At 35.8% G+C, this 19,661-nt stretch overlaps 1 protein-coding gene across 8 annotated transcripts in view; it reads right to left on the bottom strand.

Annotated features, from left to right (window-relative positions):
* The window catches only part of ITGB3BP (integrin subunit beta 3 binding protein), a 107,733-nt gene that overhangs the window by 32,887 nt on the left and 55,185 nt on the right, over positions 1 to 19,661 (bottom strand). For all 8 annotated transcript variants that reach the window (XR_011463697.1, XR_011463698.1, XM_070367913.1 and 5 more), the window contains one exon: positions 15,669 to 15,735. Coding sequence is in view for 6 of the 8 variants with exons in the window: in XM_070367913.1 (XP_070224014.1) it covers positions 15,669 to 15,735 (67 nt within the window). In the remaining 2 variants the exon portion in view is untranslated. The remainder of the gene's footprint in view (positions 1 to 15,668; positions 15,736 to 19,661) is intronic.

The raw sequence follows: 19,661 nt of genomic DNA, 5'->3' as shown, positions 1-19,661 counted from the left end.
TTATATCTTTCCTTTTCTCCTTTGCTTTTCGCTTCTCTTCTTTTCACAGCTATTTGTAAGGCCTCCTCAGACAGCCATTTTGCTTTTTTGCATTTCTTTCCCATGGGGATCGTCTTGATCCCTGTCTCCTGTACAGACTTCAAAGTTCATTAGTTTGTTATCTCACTGAGAAAGCTGGGTGGGGGAAACAGGGAGATGCTGGTCAAAGGGTACAATCCTTCATATGTAAGATGAATCAGTTCTGGGGATTTCATGCATAGCATGGATATGCAGATGATACCACCCTTATGGCAGAAAGTGAAGAGAAACTAAAAAGCCTCTTGATGAAAGTGAAAGAGGAGAGTGAAAAAGTTGGCTTAAAGCTCAACATTCAGAAAACGAAGATCATGGCATCCGGTCCCATCACTTCATGGGAAATAGATGGGGAAACAGTGGAAACAGTGTCAGACTTTATTTTTATGGGCTCCAAAATCACTGCAGACGGTGACTGCAGCCATGAAATTAAAAGATGCTTACTCTTTGGAAGGAAAGTTATGACCAACCTAGATAGCATATTCAAAAGCAGAGACATTACTTTGCCAACAAAGGTCCGTCTAGTCAAGGCTATGGTTTTTCCAGTGGTCATGTATGGATGTGAGAGTTGGACTGTGAAGAAGGCTGAGTGCCGAAGAATTGATGCTTTTGAACTGTGGTGTTGGAGAAGACTCTTGAGAGTCCCTTGGACTGCAAGGAGATCCAACCAGTCCATTCGGAAGGAGATCAGCCCTGGGATTTCTTTGGAAGGAATGATGCTAAAGCTGAAACTCCAGTACTTTGGCCACCTCATGTGAAGAGTTGACTCATTGTAAAAGACTCTGATGCTGGGAGGGACTGGGGGCAAGAGGAGAAGGGGACGACAGATGAGATGGCTGGATGGCATCACTGATTCAATGGACGTGAGTCTGAGTGAACTCCGGGAGTTGGTGATGGACAGGGAGGCCTGGCGTGCTGCAGTTCATGGGGTTGCAAAGAGTCGGACACGACTGAGGGACTGATTTGATCTGATCTGATCTGATGGTAGCTATTCCATGCATAGCATGGTAGCTATAAATACTACATTGTATACTTTGGTGGCTCAGATGGTAAAGAATCTGCCTGTAATGCAGGAGGCTTGGATTCGACCCCTGGGTTGAGAAGATCCCTTAAGAGAAGGAAATGGCAACCCACTCCAGTATTCTTGCCTGGAGAATTCCACGGACAGAGGAGCCTAGCAGGCTACAGTCCATGGGGTCACAAGTAGTAGGACATAACTGAGCGACTAAGAGTGCTGGAGACAGTAAGTGATACTTCAAACTGATAGAGAGAGTACATCTTAAACATTCTCACCAAGAGAAAAAGGTAACAATGTGAGATGTGTTAATTAACCAAACTGTCATAATTATTTTAGTGAATACGTATCACATTATATACTTTAAATATACATATTTTATTTTTCAGTTATACTTCAATTAAGCTGGAAAAATTTTTTTAAAAAGAAAGCTAATTTTCCCAGTCCCCTAACCTTCTGCTACACACATGTCTTTCTAATGTGTAATCCTGGATTTTCTACCTATTTGTTTTATTCACTCTGTTTAACTCTTTTACTTAAAGAATATTCTCTCCACCACAAACTACTGCTCAAAACAATGATTTAAGCCAATCTCCACTTCCTCTATAATGAAATTAAATTCTAATATTCAGATTTCTCCCTTACTACTCTACTAACACTACATACTCTCAAAGGTCAATCTATCCCTCCCTCCCACATTTCCCCTCTGATAGCCATAACTACATTCTCTAAGTCTGTGAGTCCGTTTCTATTCTATAAATAAGTTCATTTGTGTATTTTTTTTTTTTACTTTCCACACAATACCGTATTTGTCTTTCTCTGACTTCCCTTAGTATGATAATCTCCATGTCCATCCATATTGGTGGAAGTGGCATTATTTCAATATTTTTAATGACTGAGGAGTATTCCATTGTGTACACGTACCACATCTTTATCCATTAATCTGTCAATGGATATTAGGTTGCTTCCATGTCCTGGCTATCATAAACAGTGCTGCAATGAACACTGGGGTACATGCATCCTTTCAAACCATGTTTTTCTCTGAATATATCCCCAGGAATGGGATTGATGGATCACACGGTAGCTCTACTTTTAGTTTTTTAAGGACCCTCCATACTGTTCTCTATAGTGACTGTACCAATCTACATTCCCACCAACAGTGAAGAAGGAGGCTCCCTTTTCTCCAACCCTCTCCAGCATTTATTGTTTCTATTGTATAGATTTTTTTTGATAATGAACATTCTGACTGGTGTGAGGTGACATTGTAGTTTTGATTTCCATTTCTCTAATAATTAGTGATGCTGAGTGTATCTTCATGTGCCTCTGGGTCGTCTGTATGTCTTCTTTGGAGAAATGTCTATTTAGGTCATCTGCTCATTTTTTGGATGGTCTATCCATTTTGTTTATGATTCCCTTTGCTGTGAAAAAGCTTTTAATTTTAAATAGGTTTCATTTTGTTTTTATTTTCACTATTCTAGGAGACAGCTTGAAAAAGATACTGCTGCAATTTATGTCAAAGAGTGTTCTGCCTATGTTTTCCTCTAAGAGTTTTATAGTATCTAGTTTTACGTTTAAGTCTCTAATCCATTTTGAGTTTATTTTTATGATGTTAAACAATGTTCTAATTTCATCTTTTTACATGCAGCTGTACAGTCTTTACAGCCCCATTTATTGAAGAGACTGTCTTCCATTACATAGTTTTGTCTTCTTTGTTGTAGATTAATTGATCTTAGGTGTGAGGGTTTATTTCTAGGCTTTCTATCCTGTTCTATTGATGTATATTTCTGTTTTTGTTTTAGTACCATACTGTTTTGATGACTGAAGCTTTGAGTATAGTCTGAAGTCAGAAAAACGGAGCTGGATGAATCAGGCTCCCTTTCTCAAGATTGCTTTGGTTATTCTGGACCTTTTGTGTCTCCACACAAACTTTAAGACTTTTTTGTTCTAGTTGTGAAAAATACATTGGTAATTTGATAGGAATCACACCAAATCTGTTGGTTGCCTTCGGTGGTATAGTCATTTTGACGGTATCAATTCTTCCAATTCAAGAATATGGTATATATTTCCATCTGTTTGTGTCATCTTTGATTTCTTTCATCAGTGTCTTATAGCTTTTGGAGTACAGGTCTTTTGTCTCTGTTCAGTTTTCAGTTCAGTCGCTCAGTCATGTCCAACTCTTTGCGACCCCATGAATCACAGCATGCCATGCCTCCCTGTCCATTACCAACTCCGGGAGTTCACTCAAACTCATGTCCACTGAGTCAGTATGCCATCCAACCATCTCATCCTGTCGTCCCCTTCTCCTCCTGCCCCCAATCCCTCCCAGCATCAGGGTCTTTTCCAATGAGTCCGTTCTTTGGATCAGGTAGCCAAAGTATTGGAGTTTCAGCTTCAGCATCAGTCCTTCCAATGAACATTCAGGACTGATTTCCTTTAGAATGGACTGGTTGGATTTCCTTGCAGTCCAAGGGACTCTCAAGAGTCTTCTCCAACACCACAGTTCAAAAACATCAATTGTTCAGCACTCAGCTTTCTTTATAGTCCAATTCTCACATCCATCATGACTACTGGAAAAACCATAGCTTTGACTAGATGGACCTTTGTTGGCAAAGTAATGTCTCTGCTTTTTAATATGCTGTCTAAGTTGGTCATAAATGAACACTGAATTTTGTCAAAAGCTTTTTTTGTATCTATTGAGAGGACTGTATGTTTTTTATTCTTTAACTTGTTAATGTGGTACATCACACTGATTGACTTGCAGATACTGAAAATTCTTACATCCCTGGGATAAATCTCACTTGATTATGGCATATGATTCTTTTAATAATATTTTGTTGGTTTCAGACTGCTAGTGTATTGTTGAGCATTTTTGTGTCTGTGTTCTTCAGTGATATTGGCCTTAATTTTCTTTTCTGTGTGTGTGGTATCTTTGTCTGGCTTTGGTATCAGAGTGATGGTGGCCTCACGAATGAGTTTGGGTGTGTTCTTTCCTCCACAATTTTTGAGGCTAGTTTCAGAAGGACAGGTGTTAACTCTGTTAACTCTTGTGTAAATGTTTTCTAGAATTCACCTGTGATGTCATCTGATCCTGGACTTTTCCTTGTTTAACTTTTTAATCACAGTTTCAATTTCAGTACTTGTGCTTGGTCTGTTCATATTTTCTATTTCTTCCTGGTTTAGTCTTAGGAGACTACACATTTTTAAGAACTTGTCCATTTCTTCTAATTGTCCATTTTATTAGCATATAGTTGCTTGTAGCAGTCTCTTATGATCCTTTGTATTTCTGTGTCTGTTGTAATTTTTTTCATTTCTAATTTTATTGATTCTAGCCCTCTTTCATTTTTTTCTGATGAGTCTGATAAGTTTTATCAATTTTGTTTATCTTGGTCAAAGAAAACCAGCTTTTAGGTTCATTGGTCTTCTCTATTGTTTTCATCTCTATTTCTGCTCTCATCTTTCTGATCTCTTTCCTTCTACTAACTTTTGATTTTGTTTGTTCTTCTTTCTCTAGTTGCTTTAGGTGTAAGATAAGGTGATTTTGTTTCCTGAGGTAAGATTTTATTGCTATAAACATCCCTCTTAAAGCCATTTTTGCTGCATCCCATAGATTTTGGATCATCATGCTTTTATTATCATTTATCTCTAGGTATTTTTTTATTTCCTCAGTGATCCATGGGGGGTTGCTTAGTAGCATATTGTTTAGCCTCAAAGTGGTTTTTTAAAGTTTTTTTTCTTGTAGTTTCTCCTAAGCTCATAGCATTTAGGTTGAAAAAGATGCTTGATTATGCTTTCAATTTTTTAAAATTTACCAAGGCTTGCTTTGTGGCCAGCATATAATCAATCCTTAAGAATGTTCTATATGCACTAGAGAAGAATGTGTATTCTGCTGGTTTTGGACAGAATGCTCCATAAATACTTAATTAAGTCTATCTGGTCTGAGCGACTGAACTGAACTGAACTGATCTGGTCTAAAGTAACATTTAAGGTCTGTGTTTCCTTGTTGATTGTATCAAGATGATCTGTCCACTGATGTTTAAGTGGGGTGTCACAGTCCCCCCTATTATTGTGTTACTATTGATTTCTCCTTTCATGTTATTAGTATTTGCCTTATATATTGGAGTTCTCCTATGTTGAGTGCATATATAATTACAATTGTTACATCTTCTGGGATTGTCTTGGACTGTTGGACCTCTGTCTCTTGCAACAGTCTTTATTTTACAGTCTATTTTGTCTGATATGAGTACTGCTACTTTAGCTTTCTTTTCATTTCCATTTGCAAGAAAGATGGAATATCTTTATCTTCTCACTTTCAGTCTGTATGTGTCCCCTGATCTAAAGTGGGACTCTTGTAGACAGCATATATATGGGTCTTGTTTTTGCATCCGTTCCAGAGAGTCTATGACTTTTGGTTGGAGCATTTAATCCATTGATATAAATATCAATATGTATGGTTGTATTGCTATTTTTTAAATTGTTTAAGATTTGTTTTTGTAAGCCTTTTTTCTTCCCTATTTTGTTCTCTTCTCTTGTGACTTGATGACGAACTTTAGTGTTGTGTCTAGATTTCTTTTTCTTTCTTTGCGTATATCTACTGTAGATTTTCAGTTTGTGGTTCCCATGAGGTTTTAATATAGCAGTCTATATATAAACAAGATTGTTTCAAGTTGCTGATCTTTTAATTTCAAATTTGAATTCATTTCAAAGAGCTCTCCTTTCTCACAACTGCTGGTTTCCATATCATGTTTGTGTGTGGATGATTTCCTACCTTTACTGCATGTTTGCCTTTATTGGTGAGCTTTTCCATATTTAATTTTCTTGTTTCTAGTAGTGGCCTTTTCCGCTTGGAAAAGTTCCTTTAGTATTTGTTGCAAAGCTGGTCTGATGGTACTGAATTCTAATATTTTTTGCCTGTCTATCAAGCTCTTGATTTTTCTGTTGATCCGTATGACAGCCTTGCTGGGTAGAGTGTTCTTGGTTGTAGAGTTCTCCCTCTCATTACTTTAAATACATCATGCTTCTCCCTTCTGAGCGGCAGAGTTTCTGCTGAGAAATCAGCTGATAATGTTATGGGAGTTCCCCTGTATGTTTTGTTGTTGCTTTTCCCTTGTTGCTTTTAATATTTTTTAAAATTTTAATTTAATTTTCATCAGTTTGAAATCTAGGTGTCTCATGTGTTTCTCCTTCGGTTTATCCTGCCTAGGACTCTCTGCACTTCCTGGACTTGGGCGACTAATTCCTTTCCTTGCTAGGGAAGTTTTTAGCTATTATTGCTTCAAATATTTTCTCAAGTTCTTCATTTCTTTTCATTCTTTTTTGTTTCCTGGGAGTGATCTTCACCATCCTGTCTTCCAAGCCAATTATCTGTTCTTCCTCAGTTGCTCTGCTATTGATTCCTTGTAATGTTATCTTTCATTTCAGTCACTGCATTGTTCTTCTGTTTGTTCTTTAGTTCTTCTAGATCTTTTTTAAACATTTCATGTATCTTCTCAACATATGTCTCCCATTTTTCCCCAAGATCTTGGATCATTTTCACATCATTACTCTGAATTCTTTTTCCATTAGATTGTCTATCTCCACTTCACTTAGTTGTTCTTCTGGGGTTTTATCTTGTTCCTTCATCTGGGATGCATTCCTTTCCCGTCTCATTTTGTCTAACTTTCTGTGATTGCAGTTTATATTCCACAGGCTGCAATCATTCTTGCTTTTATGATTTGAAATCGGGTAGATGAGGCTAAGATACTTACACAGGCTTTCTGGTGGGAGGAACTGGTTCCTGTCCACTGGTGGGTGCTGGTTCTGCCCCCTGGTGGGCAGGGCCATGCTCAGGAAAATGTTAAGCAGCCTGTCTGCTGATGGGTGGGGCTGTATTCCTGTCCTGTTGATTGCTTAGCCTGAGGTGTCTCAGCACTGGAGCTTACAGGCTGTTGGGTGGGGCTAGGTCTCGGGGAGAAAATGGCGACCTCCAGGAGAGCTCATCTTAATGAGTACTTGCCAGAACTGCCACTGTCAGTGTCTTCTTCCCCACAGTGAGCAACACCTGCCTCCCACCTTGGCAAGAGACCCTCCAATACCAGCAGGTAGGTGTGGTCCAGTCTCTTAAGCTTTTCCCCTAGGAGCTGGTGCACGAGACTTTGTGTGCACCCTATAGGAGTAAAATCTGTTTCCCCTAGTCCTGTGAAATTCAATCAAAACCCACTGGCCTTCAAAGCCAGATTGTCTGGGGGATCTTTGTCCTATTAACAGACCCCCGAGTCTGGGAAGCCTGATGTGGGGTCCAGGACTTTCACTTCTGTGGGAAAACTTCTGTGATAGAATTATTTTCCAGTTTGTGGATTGTCTAGCTTATTGCAACTGTGTTCCTCCTACCATTGCATTGTGGCTTATTCTTTGTCTTGGGTTACAGAGTATCTTTTTTGGTAGGTTCCATTGTTTTTTATCAGCAGGATGCAGATGACACCACCCTTATGGCAGAAAGTGAAGAGGAACTAAAAATCTTGATGAAAGTGAAAGTGGAGAGTGAAAAAGTTGGCTTAAAGCTCAACATTCAGAAAACGAAGATCATGGCATCCGGTCCCATCACTTCATGGGAAATAGATGGGGAAACAGTGGAAACAGTGTCAGACTTTATTTTTTGGGGCTCCAAAATCACTGCAGATGTTGACTGCAGCCATGAAATTAAAAGATGCTTACTCCTTGGAAGGAAGGTTATGACCAACCTAGATAGCATATTCAAAAGCAGAGACATTACTTTGCCAACAAAGGTCTGTCTAGTCAAGGCTATGGTTTTTCCTGTGGTCATGTATGGATGTGAGAGTTGGACTGTAAAGAAGGCTGAATGCTGAAGAATTGATGCTTTTGAGCTGTGGTGTTGGAGAAGACTCTTGAGAGTCCCTTGGACTGCAAGGAGATCCAACCAGTCCATTCGGAAGGAGATCAGCCCTGGGATTTCTTTGGAAGAAATGATATTAAAGCTGAAACTCCAGTACTTTGGCCACCTCATGCGAAGAGTTGACTCATTGGAAAAGACTCTGATGCTGGGAGGGATTGGGGGCAAAGGAGAAAGGGATGACAGAGGATGAGATGGCTGGATGGCATCACTGACTTGATGGACGTGAGTCTGAGTGAACTCTGGGAGTTGGTGATGGACAGGGAGGCCTGGCGTGCTGCGATTCATGGGGTCGCAAAGAGTTGGACACAACTGAGCGACTGAACTGAACTGAACTGAGCTGTGATTTTAATGTTTTTGTAAGGACTGAGCTCACTGTAAGGTCTGAGCTACCATCTTGTTAAACAATGCATAGTCATGTTGTCCCTGTAGTTGTTTTTCAATTCAAAATTTTTTCTTATTGTAGTGTGTGCGTGTATGTATATATATATATATAAAATATAAAAGTTGTCATTTTACCATTTTAAAGTGTACACTTCAGTGGTATTAATTACATTCACAAAGCTTTACAACCATCAACACTATCTATTTTCAAAACCATTCTATTACCACAGACTAAAACAAATACAATGAACTATTTCAGGCTTCCCTTGTAGCTCAGTTGGTAAAGAATCTGCCTGCAATGCAGGAGACCTGGGTTCGATTCCTGGGTCAGGAAGATCTGCTGGAGAAGGAAATGGCAACCCACTCCAGTATTCTTGACTAGAGAATCCCAGGGACAGAGGAGCCTGGCAGACTATAGTCCATGAGGTCACAAGAGTCAGACATGACTTAGCAACTAAACCACTACCATTACCACAAACAGAAACTCCATAACATTAAACAATAGCCCTTAGCCTCTAGTAATCTCTGATATACTTTCTCTTTAAAGTTGCCTCCTCTAGATATTGCACATAACTGAAATTGTATAACATTCGTCCTTTTGTATTTGGCTTATTTCACTTAACATGTTTTCAAGGTTCATCATGCTATACAGTATGTATCAGAACCTCAATCATTTTTATGCCTGAATAATTTTTTACACAGTGTGGAATTTTGATAGGCATTACATTAAGTGTATAGATCACTTTGGGTAGAGGTACAGATACCTTAACAATATTAAATCTTCTGCCCATGAAAGCAGATTGTTTTTCCATTTATTTAGGTCTTCTTCAATTTCTCTCAGCAATACTTTGCAATTTTCAGTGTACAAAGTCTTTCACCTCTGTGGTTAAATTTATTCCTAGATATTTTATTCTTCTAAGTGAAGTGAAGTGAAGTCACTCAGTCATGTCCAACTCTTTGCGACCCCATGGACTGTAGCCTAACAGGCTTCTCCGTCCACGGGATTTTCCAGGCAAGAGTACTGGAGTGGGTTACCATTTTCTTTTCCAGGGGATCTTCCTGACCCGGGGATTGAACCCAGGTCTCCGGTATTGTAGGCACACACTTTACCCTCTGAGCCATCAAGGAAACCAGGAAGGATTTATTCTTCTAAATCCTACTATAAACAGAATTGCCTCCTTCAATTCTTTCAAACTGTTCACTGCAGGTGTATAGAAACACAATGGATTTTTGTGTACTGATCTTATACCTTGTAATTTTGCTGACTTTGTTTATTAGTACTAACAGCTTCTTGTGCATTCTTCAGGAGTCTCTCTATGTAGGATCAAGAAGATCAAGTTATCTGCAAAAAGAGATGGTTTTATTTCTTCTTTTTCAATTGGATGCCTTTTACTCTTTTTTCTTATCTAATTGCTATGGCTAGAATTTCCAGTAAAATATTGAATACTAGTGGTGAAAGTGAGCATGCTTATCTTAATACTGATGTTTGGAAGAAAGTTTCCATTTTTTTCTGTCCAGAATTTTAAACAGTTGAAAATAAAAGTAAATACTTGTCTCCCTCTTAGTCTTTGATTGCCTACAGAATATAAGCATAATTATACCTTCATCCTATGTTTTTTTTTTTTTTCTAATTTTATTTTTAAACTTTACATAATTGTATTAGTTTTGCCAAATATCAAAATGAATCTGCCACAGGTATACATGTGTTCCCCATCCTGAACCCTCCTATGTTTTCAATAAATATTTTCTACTAAGTTACCCAGAGACCTTCATTTAAGCAGAAAGTGATACATAAGTCAGTATTCTTACATATGATCAAATACTTAAAATACAGTAAAGAGAAAATCAGAGTTCTGAAATGTGGTTAATTGTCACAATTAAATTGTATAGATAAAAAACAAAAAAAAACAGAACCTGATTCTAGCATAACATTACTATTAAAAAGGCTTTACTTGGATAAGTATAGAAATAAGTTACTCTTTTGCCTACAAGAGAATAAGCCAGTGATTGAAAATACACTTTATATAGCAAAGAGGACTATTCTATGTCTTGACTGTGGTGGTAGATGTGATAAAATTGCATATAATGAAATATACATATTTCATTATACAAAGAGAATTCATGAATTAAAAAAAGGCCTTGACTGTGGTGGTAGATGTGATAAAATTGCATATAATGAAATATACATATTTCATATACAAAGAGAATTCATGAATTAAAAAAAGGCCAATTAATAGGATGATGGAGTTAGAAAATCATTACTATGTAACTGTCTTAGTTTAGTAATTGTTAGTCGCTCAGTCGTGCCCAACTCTTTGCGATCCCATGGAATGCAGCCCACCAGGCTCCTGTGTCTTTGTTTACTGGCTCAGTAAATTGTCCTCCCAAATGTGAATGGGTATCATCCAATCCACTGAGGCTCTGAAAAGAAGAAAAAGTAGAGGATGGGAGGTTGAGTTTGCTGCCTGTCTGCTCATGCTGGGACATTGCTCTTGTGCCCCTGAACTGAGATTCACACCACTGGATCTCCTGATGGTTAGGCCTTTAGACTTGGACTGGAATTATACCACTGGCTTTGCTGGGTCTCCAGCTTGCTGACGGTACATTGTAGGACTTAGCCTCCGTATTTGCATGAGTCAATTCTTCACAGTAAGTCTATCTATATGTGTAATTATATACAATTCATTATTAATCAATAATTATTATATCACACTATATTTCATTCTCATTATTACACTACTATATGTATGCACATCTGCTATTCTTTCTCTTTCTCTGGAAAACTGTAATCTAATACAACTGCCAAAACAAATCATAAAATGTTATAATCACTTAAAACTTATCTAAAAGCATGAAATAGTTTAATTTCAGATTTAAAAGATATAAGTCAGATTTAAAAGATATAAGTCTTTTGAATGGTTTTATAAAATAATAAAGGAAATCTAAGAATATACGTGATTCAAAAATCATTGCTTGCCACTTGATTTCTATATATCCTTTTGGACAATTTGAGTTTCTATTATGTACATCTATTGTCTATTTTAAAATATATTAAGTGAGTTAAAAAATAATGTTTTTATCTTAATATCTAGCTGAAATTTGTTTCACCAAGGAAGCTAGAAGTTTGGTTAAAGTAAGGAGGAGTAGTAATTTATAACAAAACTATTTGTGGGATAGAGCACATAAAAATATTTGGACTGGGGGGAGTATGACTAGGGAAAGCAGCTATAAAAAGATAAGGGGTACAGGTGATATATACAGATGTCAAACTAGGAGACCTCTTTGATAAACTCTTATTTTTGTCCCTATTATACTCTATGTGGCATTCTCCATATTTTTTTTTTACCCAGACTACCACTGATTAATACTATACATTACCTACATTATGAAAAAAATATACTTGTAGCCTGAAATGAGGTCTTAACCACAAATTACAACACAATTTGTATGGAAAATGCATTCTAAGATTCATTCAAATGGTTTAAAAATTATTCAGACCCAAGACTGAACCAGAAAAAGATAGAAAATATGAACAGACCAATCGTAAGTACAGAAATTGAATTAGTAATTTAAAAACTGCCCAAAACCAAAAGTCTAGGACTAGATGGTTTCACAGGTGAATTCTATCAAACATTTAAAACCTGTTCTTCTGAAACTAAAAAACCTGCGGAGGAAGGAACACTCCCAAACTCATTCTGTGAAGCCAACAAGACCTTGATACCAAAACTAGACAGAGATACCACACAAAAAGAAAATGACAGGCCAATACGACTGTTGAACATACGTGAAAAAATCCTCAACAAAATACGAGCAAACTGAATCCAACAATACATTAAAAGGGTCATACCTCATAATCAAATGGGATTTATCCCAGAGATGCAAAGATTTTTCAGTACCAGCAAATCAATGTGATATACCACACATTAACAAACTGAATAATAAATTTCATTTATTTCAATTCATGCAGAAAAAGGTTTTGATGAAATTCAACATCCATTTATGATAAAAACTGTCAGTTGGCACAGGGGAACATATCTCAACATAATAAAGACTATATATGACAAATCCACAGCTAATATCATACTCAATAGTGAAAAGCTAAAAGCATTTCCTCTAAGATCAGTAACCACACACCCTTGCCACTTTTATTCAACATAGTTTTGGAAGTTCTAGTCACAGCAATTGGAGAAGAAAAAGAAATAAAAGGAATCCAAACTGGAAGTGAAGAAATAAAACTGTCAATGTTTGCAGATGACATCATATTGTATACAAAACATCCTAAAGACACCACAAGAAAACTACTAGAGCTCATCAAGGAGTTGGTAAAGCTGTAGGATACAAAATTAAAATATAGAAATCAGTTGCATTTCTATGTACTAACAACAAAAGACAGAGAAATCAAAGAAATAATCCCATCTACCATCATATCAAGAAGAATAAAATACCTAGGAATAAACCTACCTAAGGATTTACTTCAAAAATTATAAGATGCTGAATTCAAAGAAATTGAAGACAACATAAACAGATAGAAAGACATAACATACTATGTTTCTGGGCTGGAAAAATTGATGTTGTCAAAATGACTATACTTACCCAAGGCAATCTACAGATTCAATGCAATCTGTATCATATTACCAATAGCATTTTTTCCAGAACTATAACAAATAATTTTAAAAATTTGTATGGAAACACAAAAAACCCGAATAGCCAAAGCAATTTTAAGAAAGAACAGAGCTGGAGGAATTAGACTCCCTGACTTCTGACTATACTACAAAGCTACACTCATCAAAACAGTCAAGTACTAGAACAAAAACAGACACATAGATCAATGGAAAAAGATAGGAAGCCAAGAACTAAACCCATGCAGTTATGGTCAATTAATCTACAATAAAGAAGGCAAGAATATACAATGGAGAAAAGACAGTCTCTTTAATGAGTGGTGCTGGGAAAATTGAACAGCTACATGTAAAAAATGAAACTAGAACATTATCTAACACCATATACAAAAATAAAATGTATTAAAGGCCTAAATATAAGACTCAATACTATAAAATTCTTAGAGGAAAACATACGCAGAACACTCTTCGACATAAATCACAGCAATATTTTTTTTGGATCTGTCTCCTAGATTAATGGAAATAAAAGCAAAAATAAACAAATATGCTATAATTAAAATTATACATTTTTCCACTGGAAAGGAAACCATAAATGAAATGAGAAGACAACCTACAGACTGGGAGAAAACATTTGCAAATGAGGGAACCAATGAGCTTAATTTCCAAATTACAGAAACAATTCATACAAGTCGCTAACAAAAAAACAAACAACTCAATCAAAAACTGGGCAGAAGACCTACATAGACATTTCTCCAAAGAAGACATACAGATGGCCAACAGGCATGTGAAAAGACATTTAATGTTGCTAAGTAGAGAATTGCAAATCAAAACTACAGTGCATATCACCTTACATTGCTCAGAATGATCATCATCAAAAAGTCTATAAATAACAAATGCTGGAGAGGGTGTGGAGAAAAGGGAAACCTCCTACAGTGTTGGTGGGAACGTAAACTGGTGTAGCCACTATGGAAAACAGTAGGAAGGCACCTTAAAAAACTAAAAATAGTTACCGTATCATTCAGCAATCCCACTCCTGGGCATATATCTGGAAAGCACTCTATTTCAAAAAGATGCATGCACCCCAATGTTCATAGCAGCATTATTTACAATAGCCAAGACATGGAAGCAATCTAAGTGTCCACTGACAGATGAATGGATAAACAACATGTGGTATAACCCAATGGAGTATCAGTCAGCCATAAAAAGAATGAAATAATGCCCTTTAAATTGGATGGACCTAGAGATACTAACTGAAGTCAAGTCAGAGAAATACAAATGTCATATGATATCACTTATATGTGGAATTAAAAAAAAATGACATGAACTTATTTACAAAACAGAAACACATTCACATAGAAAATAAACTTATGGTTATCAAGGGAAAAGTGGGGAGGAAGGCAGGGATAAATAAGCAGTTTGGGATTAACAGATACACACTACTATATATAAAACAGATAAACAACAAGGATCTACTGTATACCATAGGGAACTATATTCAATATCTTGTAACAACCTATAATGGAAAAGAATCTGAAAAGAATACACACACACACACATAAAAAACTAAATCACTGTGCTGTACATCTGAAACCAATACAAGACTGTAAATCAACTGTACTTCAATTTAAATAAATAAATAAGATTTTGAACCATAACCTATAACCCACTTCTAAGTCAGGGAAGGTATATCAATTTACAACATGAGTCCATAAGCCCCCAATGGGTAGATACTTCATTTTCCTCATGTTTACCCATCTATCACATTGTATGGCACAAAGAAGATACAGCTGGAAAAGTAAATGAGCTGAACACATGAACTACTATGAAAATTCAACTCCCTGTTCTGCTTATTTCAGTTTTTCAAGTCGTAGTGAACAGATATAAATATTCTTTCCAGAATACACAGGCAGTAGCTTTCTACACAAAACGATTTCATTCAAGGCACTATTGACAGGCCAATACGAAAATTGTTGACTGATGGCCAATAAGCCTTCTAGGTTCCTCTAGATTCCTCATTCTGCTGGCTTCACTATGTTCCTAGCTCCTGAACCAGTTATTTTTTAGGCATTATGTTCTAAAATATTACTTCTCCATCCATCCATTACTTTTCCAGCTGTATCTTCTTTGTGCCATACAGTGTGATGGATGGGTAAAGATGAGGAAAATGAGGCATCTATCCATTGGGGTCTTGTGGTCTCATGTTGTAAATTAATATATTACTTCTCCATCCAAAGAGGGTGTTTTCCTCAGTTTTACCCTAAGCTAGTTTCTTAAGCATAGACTGGGAGAACTGGGCTAAATGGCTATTAAAATTAAGGTATCATATATCACCATCATTGGAGACGGAAATGGCAACCCACTCTAGTATTCTTGCCTAGAGAATCCTGTGCACAGAAAAGCCTGGTGGGCTGCTGTCTATAGAGTCGCACAGAGTTGGACACGACTGAAGCGACTTAGCATGCATGCATGCATGCATATCACCATCATATGAACACTGTTAAAACACATCAAAAATAAAGTATGTTACTTCTTTAAGAAAAAATAGTTCTACAGACTTTTTATTCATTTCTATAAACTATAAACATTTCTATAAACCATTCATTTCTCAAAAGAAATGATTTATCTTAAAACATCACTTTAACAAATATGACCTTTTTAAGACACATGTATATTATTTCAGCAAAAACAAACTTACTCATTGTCTTGCATAGTAGATTCCATTCTTTTGTTTATACTGAGGTGATTCAAGTTTTCCCTCTTTCCTATGTGTGCAATAAAAGGAACATAAAGTTAAAGCAAAATTGTCAAACTTTAAATAGAATTTAGATCACCAAATTTTAAATAAAAAATAAAAGGGTAGACAAATGAAAGAACAGTAGTTAATGAAAAAGTATCCTGAAATTTGGTATGGGAAAATTTTTGCAATTTTGTGAAGAACTTTGCAATAGGTACTTTGTTTCTTTTTTTATTTCCCATTCTAATTTTTTATTTTTATTTTTTTCCATTCTAATTTTTTATTCATGGATTATATTATACAGAAGAAACAATCTTTTGAATAAAATTTCTATTGGGGCTTGGTATATTAAAAAGAAAAACTAGATAAACCCAACTGAATAATATAAACTTTACTTTATACAGGATGCTTTCATCAAATAGTTTAATAAAAATTATTAAAGTTTCCAGTTTATATTATTTAACTCCTATTTTTTTGTCTCACAGTTAACAACAAGGAATTGTTGATACTAATATCTAGAAAATAGTGAGCTCCTCATGATAGCACAGTAAATCAAATATAATTTTAGGGATAAAAGTACCTGACTGCTTAAATGCTGAATGATTTAGTAAACTCTTGGAAATACCTTTAATGCCTTTGAAGATATTTCAAATACTGCATGGTGTCATTTATAAGTGGAATTTAAAAGATAATAAATGAATGTATATACAAAACTGAAACAGACTCACAGATAAAACAAACTTGTGGTTACCAAAGGGGAAAGCGAAAAGGGGAGGGACAAATTAGTGGTTTAGGATGTATACACACAGATAATTACATCTAAGACAGTGAGATACACTGTATAGCACAGGGAATGATACCTATTATCTTCTAATAAATTGCAATGGAATATAATCTGCAAAAATACTGAATCACTATGCTGTAAATCACAATATTGTAAATCAACTTTTAAACTTCAATTTAAAAGTGCATATTGACTTAGTCCTCATACTTGAGGACACATTAGCATAGTTAGAGATTCTGTGTTTTACATATACTGGCCTTTTACTGAATGAATAAAGAAGCAAATGAATGAATAATCCAAACTCATTACTACTAATGAAAATCAGTGAAGAAAATTCATTTTTTATAATACAAACATTGGCACCTTCTCTCACTACACATTTTAATATAGCTCCATTTGCTCAACAACTGGCAGTTACTACTTTTCTAAAAAATTGGTACAATGCACCATGAAAAACAAGCTCATGCTCTCCAAAAGAAATATAATGTCACTTATTAATTTAAAATCTACTAACAAAATTTTTATAAAAGGCAAAAGTCAAATTTGAATATTTGATTTAACCCAATATACCCAAATATTCTTATATTAACACACAATCTACATAAATTATTATATTATTTTTTTTCCAAACTAAGATTTTAATATCTGGTGTGTATTCTTATAGCACATTTCAATTCAGATCAGTCCCACTCCACATGTTCAACATGTACATGTACTGGATGGCATAGTTCTAGATAATACTGCAGGAGGATCCAATACTTCCAGATGAAATCAAATACGCATATAACATGAAGGCAACTTCTTTAAAATTTAAGTGTGATTTATTAACACATTAAAAAATATATTGTCTGGAACAGACTATCCATTGCTGGTTTACATTTTTTTCTTCATTTAATTTGTACTCCATTACTCTCATTTGCTTCTATTTCTAGAGGAAATTTACAATTTCATTGACTGAGGTGGTTCAGAAACTAACAATAATTTCCCTCATTGTTACTTTGGAACTTATGCCTTCTCTCAAAAAAATAAGTCATAACTAAATTTTTATCTCATAATAGTCTTTAATGCCCAAAACAGAAAAACTTGCAGGTCTAGAAATTTTGCTAAAGTCCTAGTTACCTCTTGTTATTAACTTTTCATTATTTGATTTATTGGTATCCTTAAATTCCAAATAGAATAAGTCAAATATGTTAAGAGTTTATTTAATAAAAGATGAATGGGGAAAAGAGTAACAATATTTTACTTATGATTTTGGAGAACGTTGGGGAAGTAAGTTCATTAAAATCTGTCTCTCAAAAAAAGTGTTTTTAATAGAAAAACCACAAATGAAAAATACATTATATACTTTTATTTCATAAAACAGTATTAATCGTTGCCTAAAGATTAATACTAACTTCCTGAATTTTGAATTAAGCTACTTCCATTCAATAAAGTTCCACCATATTACTTTGTTCTTTTAACCTGTAATTAATTATTTTTCACATTTTTAGAACAAGCAGTCAGTAGTGCTAGGTGAGAAACAGCAAAAGACTGCTTTATTTGAATTTTCACCAGGTGTTTTAGGCCTTTCTAAACATTCAGATATTATAAGGGGATTAGTCTGATATCACAAACTATAAAACATAACTAATAGCATTAATTTCAATCTTCTCATGGAAGGACTTATGTTTTGTTTTTCTTTTATATATATATAATTTTATTTATTTATGTTTGGCTGTACTGGGTCTTTGTTGCTGTGCAGGCTTTTCTCTAGCTGCAGTTATTGGGGCTACTCTAGTTGCGTGAGGGCTTCTCATTGTGGTGGCTTCCCCTGCTGCGAAGCACGGGTTCTAGGGCACACAGGCTTCAGTAGTTACGGGTCGAGGGCTCAGTAGTTGCAGTTCCTGAACTCCAGAGTACAGGTGCAAAAGTTGATGAAATTATTTGCAGAGCAGCAGTGGAAACACAGACATAGAGAACAGCCTTATGGACAAGGGACGGGGGTGAGGGTGGAGAGGATGGGATGTATGGAGACAGTTACATGGAAACTTAACAGTACTATACGTAAAATAGATAGCCAATAGGAATTTGCTGTTATGACTCAGGGAACTCAAGCCAGGGCTCTGTAACAACTTAGAGGGGTAGGATGGGGAAGGAGATGAGAGGGAGGTTCAAGAGGAAAGGGACATATATATATCTGTGGCTGCTTCATGTTGATGTTTGGCAGAAACCAATAAGAGTCTGCAAAGCAATTATCTTTCAATTAATAAATAAATTAAAAAAAAAAAGTTGTGGCGCAGGTTTAGTTGTTCTGAGGCATGTGAGATTTTCCCAGATCAGAGATTAAACCCGGGTATCCTGCACTGGTAGGCAGATTACTTACCATTGAGCCATCAGAGAAGCACCCAGGATTTATGCTTTTAAACAATAGACATTTCAATTGTTAAATAGGAGGAATTTTAATGTCTCAAAGAATAACATTTGGATCAGTTATCAAAGAGTACTGAGTGGACTCTATCACAACAAGAGTTTTTCACTTATTTAATAATCACTTTTCCTTATTTCATTCCATGTTATTAGCAATTAACATACACTAAAGTACTGTGGATTCTACGTACTCTTCCTTGCTACACTATATATGATTAATAATTGTGTACTTGCTGCTGCTGCTGCTAAGTCGCTTCAGTTGTATCCAACTCTGTGCGACCCCACAGACGGCAGCCCACCAGGCTCCCCTGTCCCTGGGATTCACCAGGCAAGAACACTGGAGTGGGTTGCCATTTCCTTCTCCAATAATTGTGTACTTGATTCCCTTTAAATGTAGTTTCACAAAACACTGGTGATAAATGTAATATTACTGAATCGGGACTGCTTTAAAAATTGTATTTGGACTTTCTGGTAAGGCTCCCAGAAGCCCTTTCTTGAACTAATGAGGATATCTTTCAATAGATAATAATGATAATAATGTTTAGAAGTATAATCAACAATGGTGATGATGAAGTGCCTTTAGGGCCAGGCACTGTTTTAAATGTTACATTATATTAACTAGTTAATTTGCACACCTCTGAGATAGTCATTCTTACTCCCATTTTGTAGATGAGACAACAAATGCACAGAATGGCCATAAAATTTATCTGAAGCTCCAATGCTAGTAAGTGGTACAGTCAGGATCTAAATCCAGCCATTTAGCT

Source organism: Bos mutus, chromosome 3 (genome assembly GCF_027580195.1).
Source record: "Bos mutus isolate GX-2022 chromosome 3, NWIPB_WYAK_1.1, whole genome shotgun sequence".
Taxonomy (NCBI): domain Eukaryota; kingdom Metazoa; phylum Chordata; class Mammalia; order Artiodactyla; family Bovidae; genus Bos; species Bos mutus.
This window is presented reverse-complemented; position numbering and strand designations above follow the sequence as displayed.